This window comes from Empidonax traillii, unplaced genomic scaffold, assembly GCF_003031625.1.
Source record: "Empidonax traillii isolate 1590-97213 ecotype Southwest subspecies unplaced genomic scaffold, ASM303162v1 scaffold434:size946695, whole genome shotgun sequence".
Classification (NCBI taxonomy): domain Eukaryota; kingdom Metazoa; phylum Chordata; class Aves; order Passeriformes; family Tyrannidae; genus Empidonax; species Empidonax traillii.
The window spans coordinates 439,185-463,302 of NW_020955627.1; the positions used below are offsets into that span (position 1 = coordinate 439,185).

Below are 24,118 nucleotides of genomic sequence, written 5' to 3' on the forward strand. Positions count from 1 at the left end.
TTTCAGCCATGTCGTACACTTCTCTTACATCCCTCCATTTTCCTCACCTTCCCCATCCTGAGGTACTAAACAAGGGTAAAAGTGAAAACAAAATCCATTTTATCTCTTAACAGAGGCAGCGATTAAAAAGCCAGTTTCTATTTAAGAAAGCATCGCTCAAAAACATAATCTAATTTTACTCAAACTCTTCTTGCAATTTTGATTGTTCGCTCTTTCTAAAGAAACAAATGTGTTCTCTAGTCACCAACCCAATCTCTTCTGGACCACATTACAGAGGAACAGAGCAACACAAAAACTGCTGGGGTTTAATCAGGCCAAGGCACTCGCTTGTTATGTTATGTGTGGCATGACCCACCTCTGCTCAGCCACCATAAAACAGACTTCTCTATCAGTCTCGACACAACACCAGCTCAGAAAAGGCTGACAGCATTTATATACAGCTTAAAAGCCAAACTGAGATCCATTTCTAGATTTACTTTTAAAAGAAAAAGTATGTCTATTTAGATCAATCTGAATAATTTCATGACATGCGATACTGTTACTACAAGTGCATATAGTGAACAGGATTTTCAGAAGCGCTGAGTTAGTTTTGCACTTGATGCTTTAGGAGAGCCCAGTTTTTGCAGAGAGTGTCCTTTTAAGCCGTGGCATATTGATATTTTCAATAAGCTTCACAATATTCATGGAAATCTGTATGCAAATCACAGCACACACAAGAAACCCTCTCTCACCCAGACTGGGCTGCTGGGTAGGAAGGAACGAGATGGCATTTGGGATCTTTGCAAACTGCAGCACTGCAGTTAAAGACAGACTAGTGGCTTTTCTGCATCTTCACTGATAAGGCAGGAGCTGGTAAATCCTTACAGAGAACAAAATAAATAAACACAGTTTGCTGCCATAAAAAATTGAGTCAGTTTAACGATCTAAGAGGAACTCAGGGCAGCCAGATCAGTGTGCGTTTATGCATTTCTGCTGGAAGGTTAGGACAAACTGCTGTTGAAGATGAGAAGACACTCTCCAGGATCCACACTGATCAGGAGAGGTTTGTAAACAAAAGTCTATTTTCAAGTCCTTGTGAGGTTTACAGTCTTCCTTAGGAGCCACATGCACAACTTACTGCCAGAGGTGGGTCCCAAAGGAGATGGACAATCGCTGTGTTCCACTATGGCAATAATTAGTCTTTAAATATGGTCTTCCAACAGCAGTGAAGTATTTTAAAGCCTGTGACAGTCATCACCATCTAAGTACAGTCAAGTGGTTCACCTCTCCAGACACCCTTGTGGAGAACCCTTGGCCACATCTCCTTGCCAAGCCTGAGCATCCTCATTGAACATGCATGTGCCATTAGCAGGCACGGTAACAAGATCCATGAGGGCACTGCCTGATTTTAGGAGGCATTTTTAAGCTGCAAGAAAGCCTTGAATGAGCTCTGATTCCAGCAAAAGTTTGGCTATGCTTCCAGCATTGCTAACCTGTCCTTGAACATGATGGATGGCTGTATAAAATAAAGCACTACAAACTATTGCTATTCTATGTACTAGAAAAGAAAAATAACATGATGCTAATAATAGTTACTGACAATTCAGTGCTGCTTTTTATTTATGGCTCTCAAAAGCAAATGATATTCCTTTACATCTATGCGGTTCTCATATCACAAGGCTAACTAGGGAAAAAGCTGAACAAAGGAGAAACTTTGGAAGAAACCTCTCACCAAAGGTGACGTCTCTAGGAAATAATTTGCAAATTTTTACAAGACTTCAAGATTCATGAAATCATTCCAGGAGCTAATTACATTTCAGCAGCCTACCTGCAAATGGCAACAAAAGTGTTTTCCTTTAATTAGTTGACTGAGTGAATCACATTTTAAATTAATGATCTTCTCTGTATTGCTGCTCGTGTCTGCTGGAATTCCAAGAGAGAAAAATCCCTGCCTATAACATCTCCTGCTCTCTCAGTTAATCCCATGCAAAACAGAGTATTATTATTAGTGAGGTGACTGGAAGAATCTGCCTCTTAGCAGGCAAACAGTTTTCCCCCAGGCTGGGTAACAGCATTTGCGTTGCAGCAAATTTTTTATTTGCAAATTGAACACGGAAATCCAAGTTAGAGCAGGTATCAAGTGTTCCTTTACACTTCTCACTCTCTCTGGCATGCTCAGAAAAACACAGCTCCTCCTGTAGGTAGCCGGTGTTGTCATGGCAATATGGTTTGTTTAGTTTTAAATTTTTTAGTTTAAATGTACTGTTGTGAGCTTTGAGGTAATTATAGGATGACTCATACCTAGAACCTGTTGCAGAACTATCTGAACTTATTGTTTCTGCTGCAAAAATGAAAGTAAAGGATACTACTTAAAGCCATGAACAATATGACAGGAAAATATGTGAGGAATTGTCTAATAGACCCTTTGCTGAGCTTGGAAAAGCCCTTGTCTCAGCACTGCCAAACCCAGGCAATTAGAGCACAAGGACTGTGAGACTGGGGAAAAAACCACAAGATTTACAGAAATTTATGAGGCATTTCATTTGTTTTCTGATTTTGGAGCATTTAAAGCTTTTTCCCCCCAGCTTCCAGGGACTAAGACTTCTTCCCAAAAGTGTGCTAAACAAGTGATCACAAAGGTCCAACCACATCCCACTGAAGCTGCATGGAAAAGTAGGTGGCAGTGATTCTACTTTTTGTAGGTGCATATAATAGTGTAACCTACCACGTACCCAGTTCTGGGACAACTGTCCTATTCCTGACAGACAACCCTAATCCCAAAGACCCACTGGGAAGCATCCATCTGCAAGTGGAACATTTTCCAGCACTAGGGGTTTTATGAAGACAAAGGCAAAGCATTCTCTGGGCTGCAAAATAAAAGGGCCTATCTAGAAGACAGGTGGTAACAGTGCACTTAAGCAGTATTTGGGAAAAGAAGGGGATGTGCAAAGCAGGTGGGGATCTGAAGCAGTAGCAGGAAGATAGCTGTTGCCTTTTCAGAAGTCACAGACCTTGGTTATGCCCTTCTGAGAAGACCTCCACATTGCCAGGCACTCTGGGAGGTTTCGGTTTACTATTAAGGGTAAGAAGAGCTTTCTTATTAGGGAAAAGAGTCTCTCTCTTGTATTACAGCTGAACTGATTTCAGGTCAAGGCTCTCTTCATCCTCTACAAAGCCCTAAACCCAAGTGTGTTTAACAAGTCACTTCACAATAATGTCCTCCTAGGGCACACGTGGCTGCAATTATAACCAGGTGGTGGCATGCAAGGATATTATCTTAAAATTGTATATTTTTGCACTTCCCCTGGGGAACTGTCAGTCCAGTCATGCCTTCCCACATGAGTTTATTTTCCTGCTCTGTATATTGTCAGCCTAAACATTTTCTTTTCAGAGCCTTAGAAGAAAAAAATTCCCACTCTGTCTATCCAGCTCATTTGGTGATGGTGGAGTAAGACTATACAAACAAGTAACAGACAGACTACTTCCATTTAACATCCAAATGTGAGTATAAATTACACAGAAAATACTTGTAACTGAAAAAAAAAAAAAAAAGTACTGTGTATTCCCTTTCATCAAACCTTTTGCATTTAGGGGAAAAAGAGCTGCGAGTCAGTAGGGGATAGGAATAGAAAAGAAAAAGATAGGGATAAACAGACAGCTGCAGCTTGATAAATATCAAGGTAACTCCTCTGCATGGGGGGCTGGGGGGAAGCAAGGGCACAGGAAGAAAAGCAGACTATGTGGTCCTCTGTAGCTACACAGCCTAAAGAGCTTTAATCTGGTGAATGGCTCTCTATCAGTTCTTTCAACTCTGGGTCTAAGAAATTGAAAAATATTGAATTCTTGAAGAATAAAGACTTTCAAAGAGCCTGTGAATTTTCAGTGAAGCCCAAGCCTGCTGTCAGAGTCTCAGTGCTGGAAAACCTGGGACTGATCTCATATTGTTTTCCCTCTGCAAACCCCCATGCGCTGTGGGTGAGGGCATGTCTTGCCATCAGACCTGATCCTCTGCTCGTCAGGAGCACGCTCCAGAAGTCACACAGCCCAAATCCCCCAGCCACCGGTGGGCAACTGCTTCAGAAGAGGCAGCAGCAGATGGAGGGTCCTCTAGACAGCCACTGAGATACTGGTGGCTGATTCTCAGGAAATTAAAAGCCAGACCCTGTAAACCCACTATGATAATCTTTCTGGAAATGGGCCATAGTATCCCAGGGAGTTACCCTACTCCATAGTGATGGAAACCAAAGGGATATCCTGGACACGCTGCTTTGCCTCAGAGTCTACCCCTTCTGTTTGGAAGTATTTTGGAAAGCAAAATGCATGGCCTACAGGAGTCAATGGCCTCTGCTTAGGCTGCACTCCCTCTACTCCATATGCCAGCTTTTTGGCAGGAAAGACTTTTTGTGTAACCAGCACTTGCAGCAAGCACTATGACCCATTAAAATGCCCATCAAACTGATTTCCCGAGCAGCACTACCTATCAGGGTCTATTCATCAAGCCAAGAAAACTTAAATGAGAGAGAACCTGAAATCTTTCACGTGGCTCCTGGAAAGCCGTTCTCTGTAGGGTGGCCATTGCTTTGGAGCACCATCTTCCAGACAGGCTTTCCCTATCCCCAGCCCCCTGGAAATATTTACACTTGATGTATGGCCCGGGTAGGCATGAGAGCAGTTCTTATAAACACTGTTGTTCTCTCTTTTGTCTAGAAGTGATTCCTGAATGCTGGGTGCCTGCAGAGGTTACATGTAGGGCTGAAGTTAAGCACCTTTGGGCACAGGTCAGAAAGCGCTGGCATAACAGTCAGAACTTCACCACCACTCAGGTAGCACGTGCAAGCCTGGATGATCAATAGCTGATATGTCACAGGGGTCTATTTTGATGCCAGCTCCTAGCCTAAGGTCAGTGAAACCCCACACCAGAGTAGTTGCTATGCTTGACTTATTACCTTGGCAGAATTGGCTGGCACAGGGACCCATTTTTCCAGCACAGGTCCATGGTCTGCCTCTTGGTAGTTCATTGCCTTTGAAGTTACAACTGGGGTGATTAAACACATTGCTCAGAAAAGTCACAAATCTCTGTGAAAAGGATTATGTGCCAGTTTTTATGTATAAGCACTTCCTCAGCTTTCTGCAGCACTGAATTCTCATTTACCTGATTGAAACAGCAAAGAAATACAGAAAATCAGCTTACAAAGAGAGCAGTTCAACCATAGGACAATTCTATCTCAAGGCAGTCCTAGTAGATATGCATTAACTATTTAAGGAAACACCACAAATAACCTGCTTCATGCTTAGAGTGATCAGCCTACGGAGGTCACAAGGCAAATGCCAGCAAAGATTAATATAACTTGACTCCCAAAGACATAGGTTTTTTAAAAAAACCATACTTTTAGTTTGAAATTACAGATAAGATTTAACCTGTTTTATACACCTTAAGACATGCTGCAAAAAGGACTTTTCCTTTGTCACACCACAGTGTTAGTAATATAATCTGTTTATCCAGAGGCCTCCTAATTCTTTCCCCTCCAGAAGGCAGAAGAAAGAAACATTGTGCAAAACGTCTGAAGCATGTCAGCCCAGTGCTCAACACCCTCCTAACTCTTGAGCTGCACCTCAGTACACTGTTTATCCAAAGCTGGGTAACCTTCCAAACCTTTCTAATTGCATCCTTCCCCAGATTCTGCCTAATACAAGCAAGAATGTTTGAACAGAGGTTTGGGACTGGTTTTCTTATTTCAAATATCACCTATCCACAGCAGATTTTGAGATGAAAATCTGTGTTCTTTAAGGTAGGCCATTGGAGAGGGTACATCATTCCTGCAGTGTACAACAGCCTGTATGGTGTCGTGGTTTTGCCCACCAGCCCATCCCTGGGGCTGAGGATGGTTTTGTCCAGGTAATTTCCAGACAAAAAGGCCAATCAAAAGTCCAGTGATGCCTTTGCTAATTACATCTTCAAGAAAATGGAAGAGAAGGTTTGTTGGCGCAGTTGAAATTAGGGGCAGCAGCCATGTAGGGGAGAGGAGTAGCAAGCCCGAGCAGGGCCAGACTCCCTCCTCCCCCGGCTTGGGCTGGGGTGGGGGGAGCAGGTGTAGCACTGAAGTCCTCCCTTCTCTCTTGTAAGAGAGTGAAGAAAAAAAAAAGTTTAAAAGACAAACTGCTTGGACAGAAACCGCTGTGGAAGAATTCCAGCCGAAAGATAACGGAGCTTCCAAGGTCGAAGCTGGCAGCTGAAGCTGCAGCAAGAAAAGTAAAGTGCGAAAGGGGGGGCTTGTTCCCCCCCCCTTTTCGCTCTCTCTCTTCAGCAGAGAAAAGACTGAAAAGTAAACCCTGCTACTTGTAAAAGTTTGTTGGAGTAAGGAGACCCCCATGCAGCTGATAGAGGAGTCTGTGGATGTACCAAAGAGAACCGAGACTTCATGAGAAGGACTGAAGTGAGGCAGAGTCCTGGTGGAGATTTGTGACCCTGAGGGAAACCTGTGCTGGAGCAGTGACGACTCAGGTGGGATACTGGGATCCGTGTGTGTGTGGATCCATACTGCTGTTGAAGATTTTGTGACCCTGAGAAATCTCATGCCGGAGCGAGATGGCCCATGTGAGATGTTGGGATCCGTGTGTGTGTGGATCCATGCTAGACCCGTGCTGAGAAGTCTATCAAGGACTGTTCTCCCATGGGGAGGGACCTCCATAGGGAAACAGGGGTGAACTCTTAAGTCATTATCCCCTGTAACCCTGTGGAAGAAGATCCATAGTAAGCAAGTGTCCCCTTGCAAGCCTATGGAAGGAAGACCCTTCAGGACCTGGGTAACCCCCAGCCTTCGGTCTTAGCCCAGGAGGGGGGTAAGCCCAGCCCTGGAAGCCAACACAGAGCGAGAAAGAGAGAGAAAAAATTCCAGCTACAACAAGAATACTGCTGCTACTGAAGATCTATTACTAGAAAGAGAGAGCTGGAACTCCGAAAATAGAGAATGAGACTACTTCTTCTCCTTGGACTAGTATTAAAGGGGAAGAAGTATTTCTGTAAATATATAGCACTTCAACTTGAGTAGAAATTGTTGTAGATATAGTTCTTTAGTTTTTAATTTATTAGTAGTTTTTGTTTTACTAGTAATAAACGTTTATACTATTTGCCCCAAATCCTGTCTCTCTTTTGTCTGCAAAAAAACCTTCTCTCAACTAGTAGTAATTGTGTGGGGGGTGGAAAGCAAATTGACCCAGAGCAAAACCACGACATATGGACAGGCTTTAATGGCAGGGCTTATGGATAGCAGGATTCCCAACACGTTCATTTTTGCCTCTGCTGAGAAAGGGAATGACAGACCACGTTTGCCAAGCAACACACTGAAGGCCATGGAAATGTGGCCTTCATTTATATCACTAAGTTTTGAGAATATCACTCGCAATTTTAAGGACAGTAATTTAGCAAACATACTGGACAAATGCCTGTTTTTAAAGACTGAAAAACTGTCACTATTTCAGCATATTTAGCCTTTTAATTGTTAAATAAATCACTATCTACTAAATTTATACATTTGTGTTTTCTTAGATTGGAGACAGGTTACACAGAACATAGAGGCATGTTCTAAGGAGAAACTTAGCATCAAAGGTCTATTCAGACCAGGATCCTCTCTCTAGCAGTGACCAAAAGTTAATGCCAAGCAAAGTATGTAAGAAGATGATAATTTTTTCCCTCAGTTTCTAGCTAGCATGATGTGTCCCAGTTGGACGTGGTTTCTGCACATTTAGTAGCATGGATTTCTTTTTTCAACTTGGCAATCTCTCTTTGAGCCTGCATAAACTTTCAGCAGTGTCATTCTCAGTGTCCTGCAGGAAGAAGATCCCCAACTCAACTACCTGTTGCAAGCTACCTCCTTGGCTTGCTTTGAACCTATCTCCTCTCAGATTCATTCAATATACCTTAAGTTCTCTACACTCCCCTCCTTCACACAATCATGAATCCACGGACCTCTCTCACACCCCCAGTCACGTAACTACTAGCAGCACAAATGCTGACTCCCTACTTTTACAAACACACACCTACTCCTAATGTTGGTTCCAATAACTCTAGCCAGCTGACACATAAACATTTCAAGAGTTAACAATACTCCTCTGGGTTCATCCTGTGTCAGCCAAGACCCCAACTCCAGATCTAACTTTATGCATTTCACAAAGACTGCTACACATTTCCAAACTACTGTTTTCCTTTTTTATTCCACTATTATCAGCCTTCCACCTAGTCCCACAGAACTGGCCAAGCCTTACAATAATTTTCAACTCTGTTGAAAACCATAACATTTACCCTGACGAGACATGCACAAAAACCACATTTCCAGCTCAGTGCAAATAAAGACAACTCCTTGAAAACAGAAACTCTCATTTGTGACCTGCATGACCTTCAGAGTCACAAAACAACTTGCCTGCTGCCTGAGCACTAACCCTTGCTTCAACTACAGTTACAGTGTTAGTAAACACACCTCAACATCATCACCTAAAACTGATCTTTCTTTTAGTTTTGTGGGGCTTCTCCCTTCTGGTCTTGGCACCAAACTTAGCTCTTCCACTCCCTTCTTTCAAACTCAACCCAAATTGCAAATAACATCTTGGTTTTAAATTCAGTGCTGCATCCCAATTACTGCCTTTAAAACCTTGTTAAAAGCTACCCACAGTGGCTCCTCATACGCTGCTGCAACTGTAGATGCCCACAGCTGAAATACACACTGCTTAGGAGCTTCTCTGAGACTGAACCGTAAGCACAAACTCTCTGGGATCCACCAGTTGAGCAGCAACCACACACACCAGCACCTACTTGGATGCTGAATATCCTTGAGCCCTGATGTCCTAGACCCTACCCTAATGTCATTCCTAACACCAGGGCCAGCAAGTTATATCACTCACAAACCACCCTCAAGCAGTTTACTCAGGTAACACCACTTCTTATTTCCACCCTGTGGAAATGCCAGGCTTTAAAAACAATATTATCTCTTCAGCCTCCCTCTTCCTTGCATACAAGTTGGACACCAACCCTGCATCTCAGCCTCACCATCCTGCTGGCCAGACATGCACATCATGGAATCATCAAATAGTTTAAGGTGGAAAGCACCTTTAAAGGCCATCCAGTCCAATCCCTTGGTGACAAGCAGGGAAATCTCCAACTAGATTAGGTTGCTTAAAGCCCCATCCAATCTGACCTTGTATGTATCTAGAGATGCAGCACCTACCTCTGTGCAACATGTTCCAGAGTCTCACTACACTACTCGTAAAGAATTTCTTCCTTAAAGCTACTCTAAACCGATCCTCCTTCAGTTTAAAACTATTACCCCTTGTCCTGTTGCAACAGACCCTGCTAGAAAGTTTGTCTCCATCTTTCTTTTAAGCCCCCTTTAGGTACTGGAAGATGCTGGAAGGTCCCCCCAGATCCTTCTCTTCTCCAGGCTGAACAACCCCAACTCTCTTAACCTTTCCTGATAGCAGAGGTGTTCCATCCCATTAATCACTTTCATGGCCCTCCTCTGGACTCATTCCAACACGTCCATGTCTTTCCTGTGCTAAGGACCCCAGAACAGGACACAGTATGCCAGGAGGGGTCTCATAAGAACTGAGGGGCAGAATCACCTTCCTTGACACCACACACCTATGCCACTTCAACCTTGTCGGCTCCATCTGACATCCCAGTCCTGCACTTAGGATGACTGGCACAATGTGAGTTCTGCAGCAACAGCTTCAGCTCTGACCACGGCAAGATAAAGTCTCAGGTGAGAGTTAAAGTTCGAGTCTGAAAGAGGATGTGAGGAAGGAAAGGGTTGGTTGCCAAGATAAGGGCTGTGGGCAGTGGGTGCATCATGGGCTGTCAGTTCAGAGACAGTCACTGCATCTCTGTCTACCTGGAGGACTGACACTGAGGCCTGCTGGAAGGATGGGTTTCCTGAATGGTAGATACAGGCTTCTGGGTAAATTGGCTAAAATGAGGATGAAGATCAAGCCCAGCAGAAGTGCAAGAAGTGGGATATCTACAGGGGTTTAGAATCCCTTCAGAATAGTAATACTGGTTTTTACTGGTATGGATTTCCTTAATTAGGTTTGGAGCAGGTAGGTGTTGCTGAACTGTAGATGAAGCGAGGGCTGCTGCTGGGGCCAAGGGAGGACCTCAGCCAGTAAAACTCTGACTTGTTTTTCCCAAAGCTATTAATAAAATTCATAGTGCCAGTGGTAAAAATAGTCACTTTGTCATCCCTCAAGACTGACTTAGCTTTTGGGTATAAAAACCCTTCCCCTGTCATTACAAGATGTAGAGACAAACATGCAATAGACACATGCAGCACAGAACAGGTAACTGAAATCAAGACAGGACCATTTATGACTTGATGACCCCCACCTCAGCACAAACATATGAAAAAGGGACAGCAGCAAATCCTTCACACTGTGCTGCACTGAGGCTGATATTAGTGACTCCACCAGAAACACTGCAAACACATCAGAACTTTCCAAATCAGACAAAGGGCTTCCCGGAAGCACTTTTAGCCTTGATGGTAGCAGGACCTGTTGCCACATTATCATAAAGGTCCCCAAAATGACATCCAGCCTGATTCTGTGTTGAATAAGGCTTGATCTTAATCTCAGTCTCAGCTGCAATTCCACTGTTGGACTGAGGAACCAGCAAGGCCAGAAAGTGGCACAGAGGAGGACTGCTCCCATTGTCATTTGAGACATCAGGAAATTCCTCCAGAAGGATCCAGTAGCCAATCAGAGCAAACACTTATGCACAAGGCCCTTCCACCTGCACTGATCAGTCACAGATATTCCACCAACAGCCATGGTCATCCCTTTTTTTACGCAAACTTCAGCTGAAGCCAAAACTGTGAATGCTTCCATCCCGTATCTCAGAAGCATCCAGTTTTAATGTTTAGAATTAGGCTTCAGCCACTGGGCTTTCCAGTCCTGTGCTCAGGCAATTAAACTATATTCTTTGAGCTTTTCATAAAAATAAGTGCACATTTTTCAGTAAGAAAGCATCTCTAATATAACTCCATATTAGAGGACCAGCAGTGTGCTTTGGTTGCTTTCTATTCCAGACAGAGCAATGAGAAGTAATTAAGACAACAAAACAAGTCTTCTCAACTGCCATTTGTAAACAATTTTAGTGCAGAAAAAAAAAAAAATCTCAAGACTACAGTTTTGAAAACTTCTGTTTGATCACTGACATTGTACCTTGTCAGGAAATACGGTGAGAATGAGGCTGGATTGTCCTGCTCCGAAAACATCGGCATGGATCCTCCCATTATCCAGAGGCGGAAATACAACACGAGAATCACCTTCAAAGAAGAACAACTCTGTTAGCAATGCACTACTAAAAAGAACTAAGGCCTCCAGCAAATATTTTGTTGTGATAGCTCTCCATGCTCTGCAAAGTGCGGCAGCTCAGCAGTGTAGGCAAAATTCAAGTTTGCCCCCCTACGCAGGGTGACAAACCTGCGAACCCTCAGCACAGACAGCACGCTGTGATGTTTTGTATCCCTCTTCCACGTCTGCTTTACTGACAGCAACTGGCACATCTCGGCTACCCACCAAAAAGGCAGCATTTTGAAGGACAAATCTGTCCCCCTGCTGCAGTGTAGACTGCGGAGTTTTGCTATTGACCTCTACCTAAATACAGAGGGGAAAATCACGACTGATGTTCTTAAAAGCTCTTATCGTTCATTCATGCTGGCACAGGTGTAAGGACAAGCTCCACTGGTGCCTCTCACGATGTGTAATCCTAATTCCTGGAAGGATTTCTGTGAGCTGGCACTCCTCCACTTTTCTGGTAACCACTTGTCAAAGGACAAGCAAGGGGATCCAGCTCCTAGAGCAGCACAGGGAGCGGCACACTCAGCACACCCCCACAGCGGGGGCTGTTTTCTCCCCTGCAACATGTCAAGCACTGCCTGGAGCACATCAAGCAGCAGGTATTTGCAGGAAAAGTTTTCCTCATGACTCTTACTGAGCCCTGCACTGGTATTAACAGCATGACCCTGACAAGCCAGCCCAGCGCCAGAGAGTCCTCTGTATTTAGGGCAGGAAATACTTGAACGTGATTACATGGTTGTAAGGGCAACCACTGTAAATCAAAAAAATTCTGAACTGAAAACACAGTAATATTCTTGTTTCTGACCAGCTGAAATTTTCTAGACTGATTTCCAAGACTAATTTTGTACTAAGATCTACCATCTGAGTTTCTGAGTCTTTTGGGATACCACTACACATCGTTCATTCTTGTCAAATACACGGAAATTCACGGTCAAGTCCATTCATACTTACGTAGCTTATCACCAAAGCAGCTCTCTTCAAAAAAGGCCTTGCGGTATATAAGAAATTCTGGTTGTTATTTGCAGTCAGGTAGCTGAAATATGAGGAAACAAACATTTGTTGTAATGCTTTTGAAACCATAACATTTTTTTCAAATGGAGAAAAAACTGTATATTGTTTTAACCACCCTAAACTAATGATGCAGTAATGACATCAACTCTTCAAAAATCTTTCCACATAACGTAAATAAAACATGGTGACTAGTTCAGGTAATAAGCACTACAATACACTGCAGTTTTCCAATCAAAATCTGTTTGGGTTCTGTTTGTTGGTCTGGGTTTTCTTTTTTAAATCTTCAATTAACTCCTTAATCCTCAAAAAGATCCCACGTGTGTCTCAGTAAGATTGCTGTCTTCAGAATCCCAAAAGACTATACCGAGACACATTTTTAAAAGGTCACCCAAACAGAGCAATTCAATTTTAGGCCGTGATTAAAATGCAAAAACTCCTTGTTCCCAGCTCTCTGCTGAGTCCCTAGAGATGAAAATAACTATCTGGGAGAACTGATTTTAAGCATTTCTTTTTTTTAATGTATTCTGCACGCTTAAGTTTCATTACAAGTCTGCTGACAAAGTGCTATGATAATTAATTGCACAGAGACAAACACACAGGTGGCTCACTGTTGTATGAATGTTCATAAAACCCTTCCTGTTTCTCAATGAGTAAAATTAAACTGTATCTGAAACCAAAACTACACATTTATTTTAATATAGAGTAGAAGCACTTGCCAAAGTCTAAGGAGCTTTCTTAATATAACAAACAGTGCCATACCCATGACGTTAATTCCATGATAATTCCCTTTCTATTGAACCTTACAGATGCTTCGTTATTGTAATAAAACAATGACAAAAAGAAACACAGAAGAAACAACTGGAATATTTTAAGCATATAGGAGCTCAAAAACTATTGGAAAAAAATGACAAGTTATTTTAAGAAGTTATAAATATCAAGTAAACAAAATAAATTCAGAAGGAAGACATTTGCACATTCTGCTGTGGAAAATTCAGTCAGTACCATGATACTCTATTTCAATGATTTACAAAAACTGCAGCTTGTATTGCAACACCTTCAAGCATGTTACCTTTCCAAGCATTTCTCCGGTGAACACCTAGGCGTATAAAACGTATCTTATTTCCTCTCCAAATTCCTCAAGACAGTCTATCAGCTGATTGCTTCCACCCTTCAAGTCTTTATAAAAAACAATATTGAAGCATTTCCTGATGCAGCCAAGAGTCTTTAATATCTGGCTTTTTGTTCAAATTTTCTATAGTAGGAAGTTTGCAAGCCTGGTCACCATGGTGAGATGAAAAAAAGAATATAATGCAGAAAAAAGCACCAGGGCAAAGCCAGCAAGAAACAGAGGCAGCATTTAAAAAGAGGAAACAAGTACATTTGGCTCCTCCCTACAAAGAAACTCTCTTCAGAAAACTTTCCCTAAGTGTCGTGCCTAAAACTAAGTAACTAAACCATACAATGTAAAGCAAGCCAGATGACTTTCAGTCTTTGGTGTCTACTTATTGTCAAATGCTGACATTTAAGCACCAAACCTGACTTAAATGTCAGACTAGTCTTCAAGGGCCTCAAAGTGCAAAGTTTCTTGAGCTCCCACTGATTTTAATCAGGCTCCAGCAAGTGCAAGTGAGATGAAACTAAGCCTTCAGCTTTCTCTCCCCATGAAAGGTCAGGTTGGCCTTCAAAAGTTCACCATGGCCCTACTCCAAAGCCCACTGGAACCAAAGGGAAAGCCTCTCACTGACTTTAACAGCATTTGGACCAAACCCCAGTCTTTTGTTCCCTACTGAAACCTTTTATGAAACTCAACCACCTCATGATTTGCAGCAGGAACAGAAGTGTTTGGTTGCACTTTGTTTACATTTTGTACGTGTGGACAGAGGAGAGCCCTCTATTTATTGTGGTGTCTGACTCTTTTCAAGAACCTGTTTTCACTCACTCATACTTTTATCTCACTGCAACACTTTAGGTAGGAATTTTCCATTACAAATACTTGCTTTAGGTGGAATTTTCTGGGAAAAGATCAACTAAAACAGTTCAACTCTTTCACCAAGACTTCAGTAACAGACAAAGGAGCACTTTTATCAGTGTCAAGGAGACTGGCAACTTCAGCCTTGAGAAACTGCATCACTTATTGCCCATTCATCCTTTGCAGTACACTGCAGGAATACTTAATCTTTAAACGTCTTGATTTTAAAATTTTTTGTCTGCCTATGAGGAACTAAATGCTGCCCACATCTTGTACCTTCCTTGCAGCAAGCCTAAGACATAGGCTTGCTACCTGTGCAGGCTACCAAGCACAGTTTCAAGACATGAGTCTGTCACAGAATCATGGAATGGTTTGGGTTGGAGGGGACCTTAGAGATCATCTAGTTCCAGCCCTCCCTGCCACGGGACATCCTCTACCAGAATCAGGTTGCTCAAAGCCCCATCCAACCTGGCTTTGAACATTTCCAGGGATGGGGCATCCAAAATTTCTCTGGCCAGCCTGTTCCAGTGTCTCACCACAATCACAGTAAAGAATTTCTTCCTAACACTGAATCTAAACCTGCCCTGTTTCAGTCTAAAGCCATTCCTCCTTGTCCTATCACTACATGCCCTTGTAAAAAGTTCCTCTTCAACTTTTCTTGTAGACCCCCTTTAGGTGCTGGAAGGTGCTCTAAGGTGCTCTAGGGTCTTCCAGAGTCCCCTTTTCTCCAGCCTGAAGAACCCAAACTCTCTCAGTCTGTCTTCATAGTAGAAGTGCTCACTCCAGCCCTCTGACCATCTTCATGGCCTTCCTCTGGACTCGCTCCAACTGGTCCATGCCCTTATCTGCAACTCAAAGTTTATCTGAAATGTTCAATCAGATTGTAGGAGAGCTTTGGCCATTGCAGAACAGGCCTTCTGAAAGCATTTCAGAAAACCCTGATGGGCCCCTTGCAGTTTATGTTGTGGAGCAGTAACACCTCCAGGAAAAAAGAAACCCCTGCATTGACGCTAACTGCAAATCACCACTCTGGGCTACAGAGGAGATGGGCAGCAAGCAAGAAGGAACCAGAATGAAAGCAGCAGGTAACTGGGAATGGGTGAAGCAAGAGTTCAGAGAGCTCTGAGCTTTCTGATCCTCCCTCCAAATGCTTTTGCTGCTTTGCAGGTTCAGTTTAAAAACGTTTTTTTTCCCTCAATAATTCAGTTAAGAAGTGAAGCTTTTCCATTTTGAGAAGTCTGCTGTTCTGAAGTCTGTCTGGAAGCCCCAAAAGACAATATGGTTCATTGCTCAGTTATCCTGCTCTGCACCCACCAGACTGACCTGTGGGAGTGGCATAAACGGACAGGTTATGCTCAATGTCTCAAAGCTTTACAAGAACTACGTGGTTTTCCAGAGCATCTTAACGGAGCTACTACTTGTGTCAGGGAAGGTAACTATTACAACATCTCATGGCTGGTGCAGGCAAAGAACAACACTCTGTGTGTGTTAAAATAAAATTAACTACAAATGGGACCTCGATGAGGAAGTTTGCTAAATGTCAGTGACACACAGCATGTAAAATGAAGTAGCTTTTTACATATAAAATTGCAGCTTGCAAACACATTTAAGGTTACACTTAACTTTGCTCCGGCAACCTTAAGATCAGCAAAAGCTCTTAATTTTGCCTTTAGCTAGGAGAAGCAAAGAAATCACCATTATAACAGCTAAAATGTTTTATACCCCTTTTAAACATCTGCCTTGTAAAAAGTCATTTACAGGTCAGATTTCCATGCATTTGCCAATCTCTCTAGGCTGCCAAACATCCCTCTGTTCATGGGAACCACTCCCTATCACCTGCTCCGCCCTGATCAGGTTAGTGTAGCTCCCTGTGCCAGGACACACACATACATTCATTCCCAGAGTAGAGGGTGTGGGAAAGTGTACTGATAGTAGCACCACATAGCAAAATGCTACCTCCAGAGTAGGTGAAAATTTCTAGGTGTGGTTCTTCCAGATTTTCCTAAGAAAATTATAAAATTTAAGGAGGAAATCCAGATCTCCAGCTTCGTTAAACGAGTGCAAAAAGAGCCCATTCGGGCAGAGGTTTCACTTCTGCTTCGTGCCAGCTTTCCCGCAAAGTAAACCAGCATGTAATTACCTACTTGCTATCTTTTAAAAGCCTTTCAGGAGTACTCCTTAAAGCAACCAGAATCACAACAAACAATAAATCCAAGAAAAGCTTAATAATGCAGGGACTTCTCTCGTGCAGTTCGAGCGGAGGCCAAGACAGATATTTGGCAGGTCCCACTTCCTGAAAAGCACAGCTCATCCTGAAATCAGTTACATCATCAGGGCACTGTGAGGTTTTATAATCGAAGACAGCAGGGTAGGTGGCCTAGTAAAATTCAATACAGTGCATTTTACAGGAACGTAAACTTTGCTGGTACCATATGGACTCTGTGTTAATCAAAACAAACTTCTCCAAGAAGCAGGCAGCTTTTTTAATTTGCCTGTACCATTGGAAGCATCCAGAGTTTACAGAACAGTGTGGAGCAGCACCTCTGCTGCTGTTCATTGCCACGACTCTGTGAGCTATTGCAGACCACTATTGGGCAACACGTTTATCCCACACTGCAGCTGACTCAGCTTTGGTATAAGACATGAACTTGCTTTGTGTTCTCTTTGAAGGCTTTTTCAAACAATTAAGGTCTAAGATAGATGCTCCCAATCAGGAACACCTAAACCACCAAGATAAGTATGCAGTAGAATAAGCTTTGGCACTTCAAGAGCATGTTTTGGCCAGGTCCCTCCACTGTGAGAGGATCATTGCTCCCATTTATATTCTTCTCAGGAAAAGATCCAATTCTCAGCAACCACCAGAGTTTTGAACTAGCACTTTCAAAACCCTAATACTAAAAGAAGATATTGGAAGGACAAGTAAAGAAGCAAGGCTGTTCTCTTAGTCTCAATTATTGATAACAGTAAGACACCTCCAATCAAGACATTTTTAAACTCAGAAGGGGCTATTTTAAGTGCATATCAAAGCTTTAGGTCATGGATAGATGCACACCTAATTCCAAACCAGTATGACAGACTCTCCTGGTGAGAATAAGCAAGTTTTACAGGAGCCATACTCTGTCTATAGAGACCACCTTACCTTTTCTACTTAAAGAGGACTTCCCTATTGTCTGTCCAGCCAGCTCCACCTTATATTGGAGAAGTATCTTTTCCATCTAGCTCATATTCCTCTTGAGGACAACCACTGAAGGGCAAGTGTATGTGAAAACCCAGGGAGAAAATAGGAATGAAAATCCATCATGGAGTAAAAAAACTGAAATAAATCAATTTATTCCAGACACATCTGGATATTTAACTTGCTTAAAATACCTGTCAATGCAGGGAAATAAAATACCAGTCATAACTATAGGTTTTGCAAGGAAGAAGAAAAGCCTTCCTGCTTCCTCCTTTATGAGTAGTCTTGACATTCCTCACAGCATGTGTGTGGCATCCTTGCTCCTTATCTCCCCAGAGAGCTTTAAAGCCCAGCTACCACTATCCACGCAGACCCAGATGCATAAACACAGACAAAAAGAAGCAGTTTTACAGACTCTTTTGGGAGCCATGAAGAGATTTTATGAAAAGCCACAACTGCTTTAACTCATTTGCACTGATAATGTCATGTACTCTTTCTGTACATTTTCAGTTCTGACCATATTTGGATTTATTGCTGTTTACTGGATTTTGGGGGAAAGCAAAAGCAGGGCATAACTGCACTGGCATATACAGCAGAGATGGTGATCCCACTCATGGCTTTTCCTTATTCTCTTAGGCAATATATACCTCATTCTGTGTGGGATGAAAGTAGAGGAAGAAAACTGGGAGGAACAGGGAAAGGAGGAGAGAGAGGCACAGTAAAGGATCAGGAATAGAAAGAGAAAAAAGGAAAGTAGCAAAATGCACTTAACAGATCTAAGATGTGACCAAGAAGATGAAAAAGGGTTTCTCTTCATACCAGACATTCCACAGACATGACAAGGAGACAAGGTGGAGGAGGGCTAACAGGAAAAATAAGACCTCATCAAAGCATGATCACCTTCTGCCAGATCTCAGGAAACCAAAGCACTGTGCCTGCCATTTAAAGCTTCCCTCGATTTCAGCCATTTTATTTCCCCCACATCACACACACCTGAGGCACTGAAGTCTTCCATTAGGCTCGTTATTCCCTGTCCTAGCCCAGTGAAGGGCTGGTGTAGGGGTATTTCAAGTAACTGCATTATAAACAGCACTGATAGCAGCTTTGGCTGCTCCCCACATTCAAGTACAAATCCGTATTTTCAGCTGTTTGTGCTTTTGACAAGCTTTATTCATTCAGGCTGAAAATGCTGCATTCCAGGAGCTTGTGTCAAGTTGAAACTCTGCTCTTCCTCGAAAGTATCTGGTAAAATAATTAGGCTGTTCCTGAAAATGCAATTAGAGAGATTTGCCCGTATCAACGTTGTGCAACCACTTCACTGGGAAAGCTTCAGTGGTTCTGTACTTTGGAGCAAGGATTTGAAGTTTAGTAGAGGGACTGCAGAGATGCTGCTATTGTTGATTTCGGTGACATCTGACTCTGCTTCTGGGCATGTGACAAGCCACTGGGAAAAGAACCCCATTTACAACACTCAGTAGAGATCTGTAGCAATTCTCCAGGGTCTCCAGCCCTACCAAACACCTTCTAGAAGGAACAGCATCAGACTCTCCTTGCATTGCTCCTGCAAAGCCACTGAGATAGGAGACTTTCCTGCAATGCCTGTATCCAGCCTGGAGGAGACCATTTGCTTGGACTGCAAAGGGCTGAAAATTTGTGTCTGAAGAGAAGGCTATCTGAGTACGTGTTACAAGGAAGAGAGGGGATATAAAGGGACAAGGAATGTAGGTAGGCCCAAAGAGGAAAGGGATGGGGAAAGAGAAGAGCCAGAAAGACAGAGATACATGGAGATATTCAAACCTTTGCTGCTGTCAGAGATCCAGCGGCAGTATCCAAAAAATCTGCTGCCACTGGAGCTCCATTCACTGGTGTCCCCAGTGAGCACTCAGGAGCTGGACTGCAGCACAGAAGGCAGGAAAACTCCTGCTTTCCCCAGTGCAGCTCCACTTGTGAAAGCAGCTGAGCTGTTGACGAACCAGCCCAGCACAAGCAGATGGACCCAAAACCACAGAGGACAGCCAGGACTCCTACAGATTGAGTGCTGCCTTTTCAGCTGCACAGAAATGATCAAGCAGCACTCAAATACAGCCATCCCCAAGATACAGCACAGCATCCACAGACCATGCTCATGCTGCATGGCCAGGCTTGGAGAAGGGGCTGCTTGCACAGGCAGGGAGCATGAGATCTGTGAGGTATCTAAAACACACTCCCTAATCACAAAAAAACCAGCTTACTCAGCAGCTTTTATGTGGAGAAGGGAGGAGGTTATTCTCCACTCATGCACAAGGCTCTGTTATTGTGGCTGTAAATTACTGAGGTGTCCGTGGGAAGCAAGTGTCCTAGTAAAAATTTACAAACAAGCCATAAAAGATGTGGAGGTGTGCTGTCCTGCTTTGATGTTCTCTGTAAAGTGTTTCATGCGACTAAATACACGCTGATCCAACTAGTCTGCTAATTTAGAGACGGAACCAGAGTGGCTTTAAAACTATGTATGTGCAATTAGGGAATTAAGGCACTAACTTTTTGCTGTTGTCTGTGACAACGATGCCAGTAAGCAAACTTTAAAGAAAAACCCATCAACAACAAATAATAGCAGAGAAAGGGCACAGAAATCATTGTCTGTGAGACTGTCACTATTTTTGGTGACTCTCCTTCCTCTTCCAAGCATCAGCCCTAAAAATGGGATAGGCACTGATAAGAAGCATAGGGGAAGGTAAGGGTCAGCTGGTCCCAATCCCAAACCTGAAACAACTTTTTAAGGAATTTAAAACATTTTACTGGTACAGAGTTTGACTTAAGGAAGAAGAAAGTGAACTTTCACAGGCAAACCTGCTCTCAGTCAGGGCAAATGCTCAGTTGTGGGTTGTTGGGTTTTTTTCTTAAATATATTGCTCAACTGAGTTATATTTTATAAATCATCATTTAGCGTCAGCCCAAAGAAATCCTTTTTGCAGTGCTTGGAGAGGCACATAATGTTTCAGTTGTGAGCATTTCTGGTAAATCAAATAGAAGTGGTAAGCGAAAGTCTGGTTTCAGAGAGAAACATGGGCATAATTTGCAAAAAAATGCAGGGAGAAAACAAGCACCCCAACCTCCTGTAAATGTAGCCCAAAGAGCTTTATTTCCAAACCTATTTGTTTGGAATTTTTTTTTTATTCTTACTTAATTTAAATTCTTAATTTACTTGTAATCCAAAACTACCTGTAAAATTCAATTTAAATCCACATTTTGCACTTCACTGGAGGTGCAGGGGGGGAAATCAGGCAATCCATAATTTAAATCCTTGACTTTGAGAGAAGAGGATGAAAAGAGGAGCAGTTAACACACTGCTCTGATGGGAGAGGGGGACTCTGGACCTTCAGGACAGTCAAACAGAGTATGTGTGGGGAGTTCACCAGCACTAATGTCCAAAAACCAATTTACGGACATGGAATAAAAAACAGCAGGTGAAAATGACAAAATAAGTAAAAACAAGCGAAAGGCAAAATTCAGGCAGAGACATTTGATAATCATCTTTCCTCTTCCTTCCCTGGCTGCCTCTGCCTTAGTGAGGTCTAAGTGGACCAAAGGACCCTGCTGGCAGAGGCTTTGCAAGAGCAAGAGAGAGCAAGTACTGTGAAAAAGGCACTACTACAATAGCAACAGTTTTCTTTATTGAAGGGTTAAGGAAGATAAAAAAGCTTACATGGTTTCTTCTGAAGATGCCCACTAAATTAAGAAGGTTATAACCTAATCATTTATAGCAGAATCTTCCCAAATTCACGATACATAGGAAAGGGATGGTCTTTGTTTGGATCTAGACTTTCTGTCAAAAGCCACAAGTGAGAGACACTAAATAGACACTAAATTCAGTTGTATCATCCTCAAACTGAAGCTTGGTCCCTTTTCCAAAAGCTTTTCCTTCAAATTGAAACTCATCCTCCACCTACTTAAAGCACAGTTTACTGCATGTTAGTGCTAAATACTTCAGGAAGAAGGTACTTCCTTTCTGGAAAGCTCTTAATCTGACATTTGATCTACCATGTCCCTTTGCTTCTGCCAGATTAAATAACGCAATCTGGAAATATGTCGCAGCTATCTCTGAAAACAAAATAAATGGTAAAAAACCCCCCACCTTCCTCACTCTTTTTCCTTAGAAAATGGTCTGTTATTTTTAACATCCTCAAAAATAGCTTGTTCTTTTTAAATATGAATGACATGAGTCTGTTAGCAATATAGTGAAGAATCAAAATAACATTCTTCAGAGCTGATATCCCTTCAGAGAAAGTTTTTGATGTTTGCAATCAAATGCAACTCAGTGCCAAAGTTATACTGCAACATAGAGAGAATCTGAAAGAAAACAATTCAAAAATTGGCAGCAAATTACTTCTTTTGTCAGCAGCCCTGTAAGTAAATCGTGCCTGTGCTATTACTGTTGGCATGAAATACCAAACACTACATTTCCAACAACTTTTATCTCTGTTACTTTTCCATACAAACATCTACAAATCCTTAAATTCTTCAAATTAAAAAAATGGACCAGCTCTTTCATCACAGGCACTTGTGGTTCAGTTATGATAGGGTTCATCCATAAAAAATAAAAATTAAAATCTGCGATAGCCAGTAAAGATTAGTAGCTTACTTTAAATGGATTTCCTCTGCAAAGCTATTCTTTATATCTCATCTAAACAGATAATAAATGCTAAAAGCCAAAAGCACATCAATAAAAAAATAATTCTGAAACTTGGCAGAATTAGAAAAAATAATTACATTTTATCCTATTTCGACCATAATTCAGTCTCATTTACTGCCAGAAAAATAAAACCACAAATGTTTCAGTCTTCTTTAAGTCACCAAGATATTTGCTTTGAACTCTATTGGCAACTTGCAAAAAATAAGCAGTAGCAAGAAAACAACATCATTTTGTAGTCTCCATCTCCACGGAAGTAGGCTTAAATTCTGATATTTAAAAGCCTGGCAACCATGAAAGATCCTGCACAGTTTCTCACACGAACATTTATGGGATATTGCACTTTAGCCAAAAATATGAGCTTTGAGGATTTTCCCGTAACCTGTAACACACCCCCAAACCACATCAAACTTTTACAGGGTGGGGCTGGAGCTGACACTGAGTAACCACACCTTCCCACCTAACCCAGAGCCTTTCTGCCCCAGGCACCCCACGCTAGAAGCACATCACCCACTTGGCTACAGGGATAGCCATGGAAACACACCGGGAATTCTGTTCAAGGCTTCGCTCCCCTCCAGTCTAGCCATGTTCTGGGTCATTCTGATAGACCATAACCAACATCGCTTTAACAAGGTCAACTGGTAACAAATGTCCCTTCCACAGCCTCACTGTGCAATGCAGCTCCACAGTGCTGAAGGGATACCTGCTCCACAGCACAGCAGCAGTCCCACTGCACCTAAAGGAGGTGATTTTCTCCCAAAATCACTTGTAAAGAAGCCCCAGGTGATGCAGTGCTGCAACAAAACTGACCTAGAGACTCTTGCATAGATTGACTCACAGAAAACAGGTATTTGCATTAAACTAACCAATTCTTTTTCTTTTCTTGTTGCCCTTTATTATTTGCACTGCATATGTCTGATCCTATTATTAAACACAATAAATGGCCCTTGTTGAATAACCAAAAGTACCAGCCAGCATGGGTAATGTTGCCAACCAAGACTGAAGGCAGAGTGCTGCCATTATTTCTGTATTTGAGTTATTGATTAAATGTAACATCCGCAAAGCAGCAATCAGAATTGCTATTCCACAAACATTCCCAGAGAAACAGAGACTTATTCCAAGTGCCAATCACATGCACTCTTGTGGTTAAAATGTAATTAAACAAGTAAAGTGTCCAATACACCCAAAAGCCAAGCAAAAACAAATCATGGGAACCTAAACTGAGGAGTGAAAACAAAGGGAAGATTTTAAAAACACAATTCAAAAATGGGAAGTATGAATACCGACTGTTGTTTGTAAGTCATTGAAAAAACTTTGAGGTTGCATGTACATGTATTATTTATACAAAGCAAAAGGGCCTTTTTCCAAAATAGGTCTCAGTAGGAAAAAGTCTTGTGAAACAGTAACACTTTACTTATTCCAGAATACTGTCTTTCTTTCTTATGCTTCCTGGTTTACTTTCGTAGTTTTTTTAAGCAATGAAATGGATGGGAAGAAAAACATTCCTGAATTAATTATGTAAGACTCTTGCCCTCAGACCCTGAAGAGAGAAGGTTATTCTGAGAAAAATAAGAGAGTAAGAATAATACCAAACAGATGTACAGTTTTAGCATTCTCTGTTTGATTGTATCAGAAACAGATACAGGGAACAACATCCTCACCAAGAGCAAAGAGCCAGAGGCAGATGCTGGGGGAACAGCAGGGACTGCTCCATGAAGACCCTGCAGGCCAGCCAAGGGCATGGTGAGCCCTGTGCACTGCCATCTATCTCCCTTGGAGGGAACAGGCCAGATGTTTTGGAAGAGTACAGCCACTCTGAGAGCACAAGCTTTCAAATCACACCTACCTGGTGGATCCACATGGGTAAAAAAGGCGCAACCTCCAAACCAGCAGCACTTGCTATTAAATGTGGCCATCACGCCCCTCCCACTGTGTTCAGCGTAGGGGGCATCTACAGTGCAGACACCAGCCCTGC

The 24,118-nt window shown here is 42.4% G+C and overlaps 1 protein-coding gene across 1 annotated transcript in view; it reads right to left on the reverse strand.

Annotated features, from left to right (window-relative positions):
• Positions 1-24,118, reverse strand: part of TMTC1 (transmembrane and tetratricopeptide repeat containing 1) — a 150,426-nt gene that overhangs the window by 75,990 nt on the left and 50,318 nt on the right. The window contains exons 6-7 of the mRNA XM_027894618.1: positions 12,274-12,355; positions 11,185-11,288 (exon numbers count right to left, since the gene is read on the reverse strand). Of these exons, the coding sequence (XP_027750419.1) occupies positions 11,185-11,288; positions 12,274-12,355 (186 nt within the window). The remainder of the gene's footprint in view (positions 1-11,184; positions 11,289-12,273; positions 12,356-24,118) is intronic.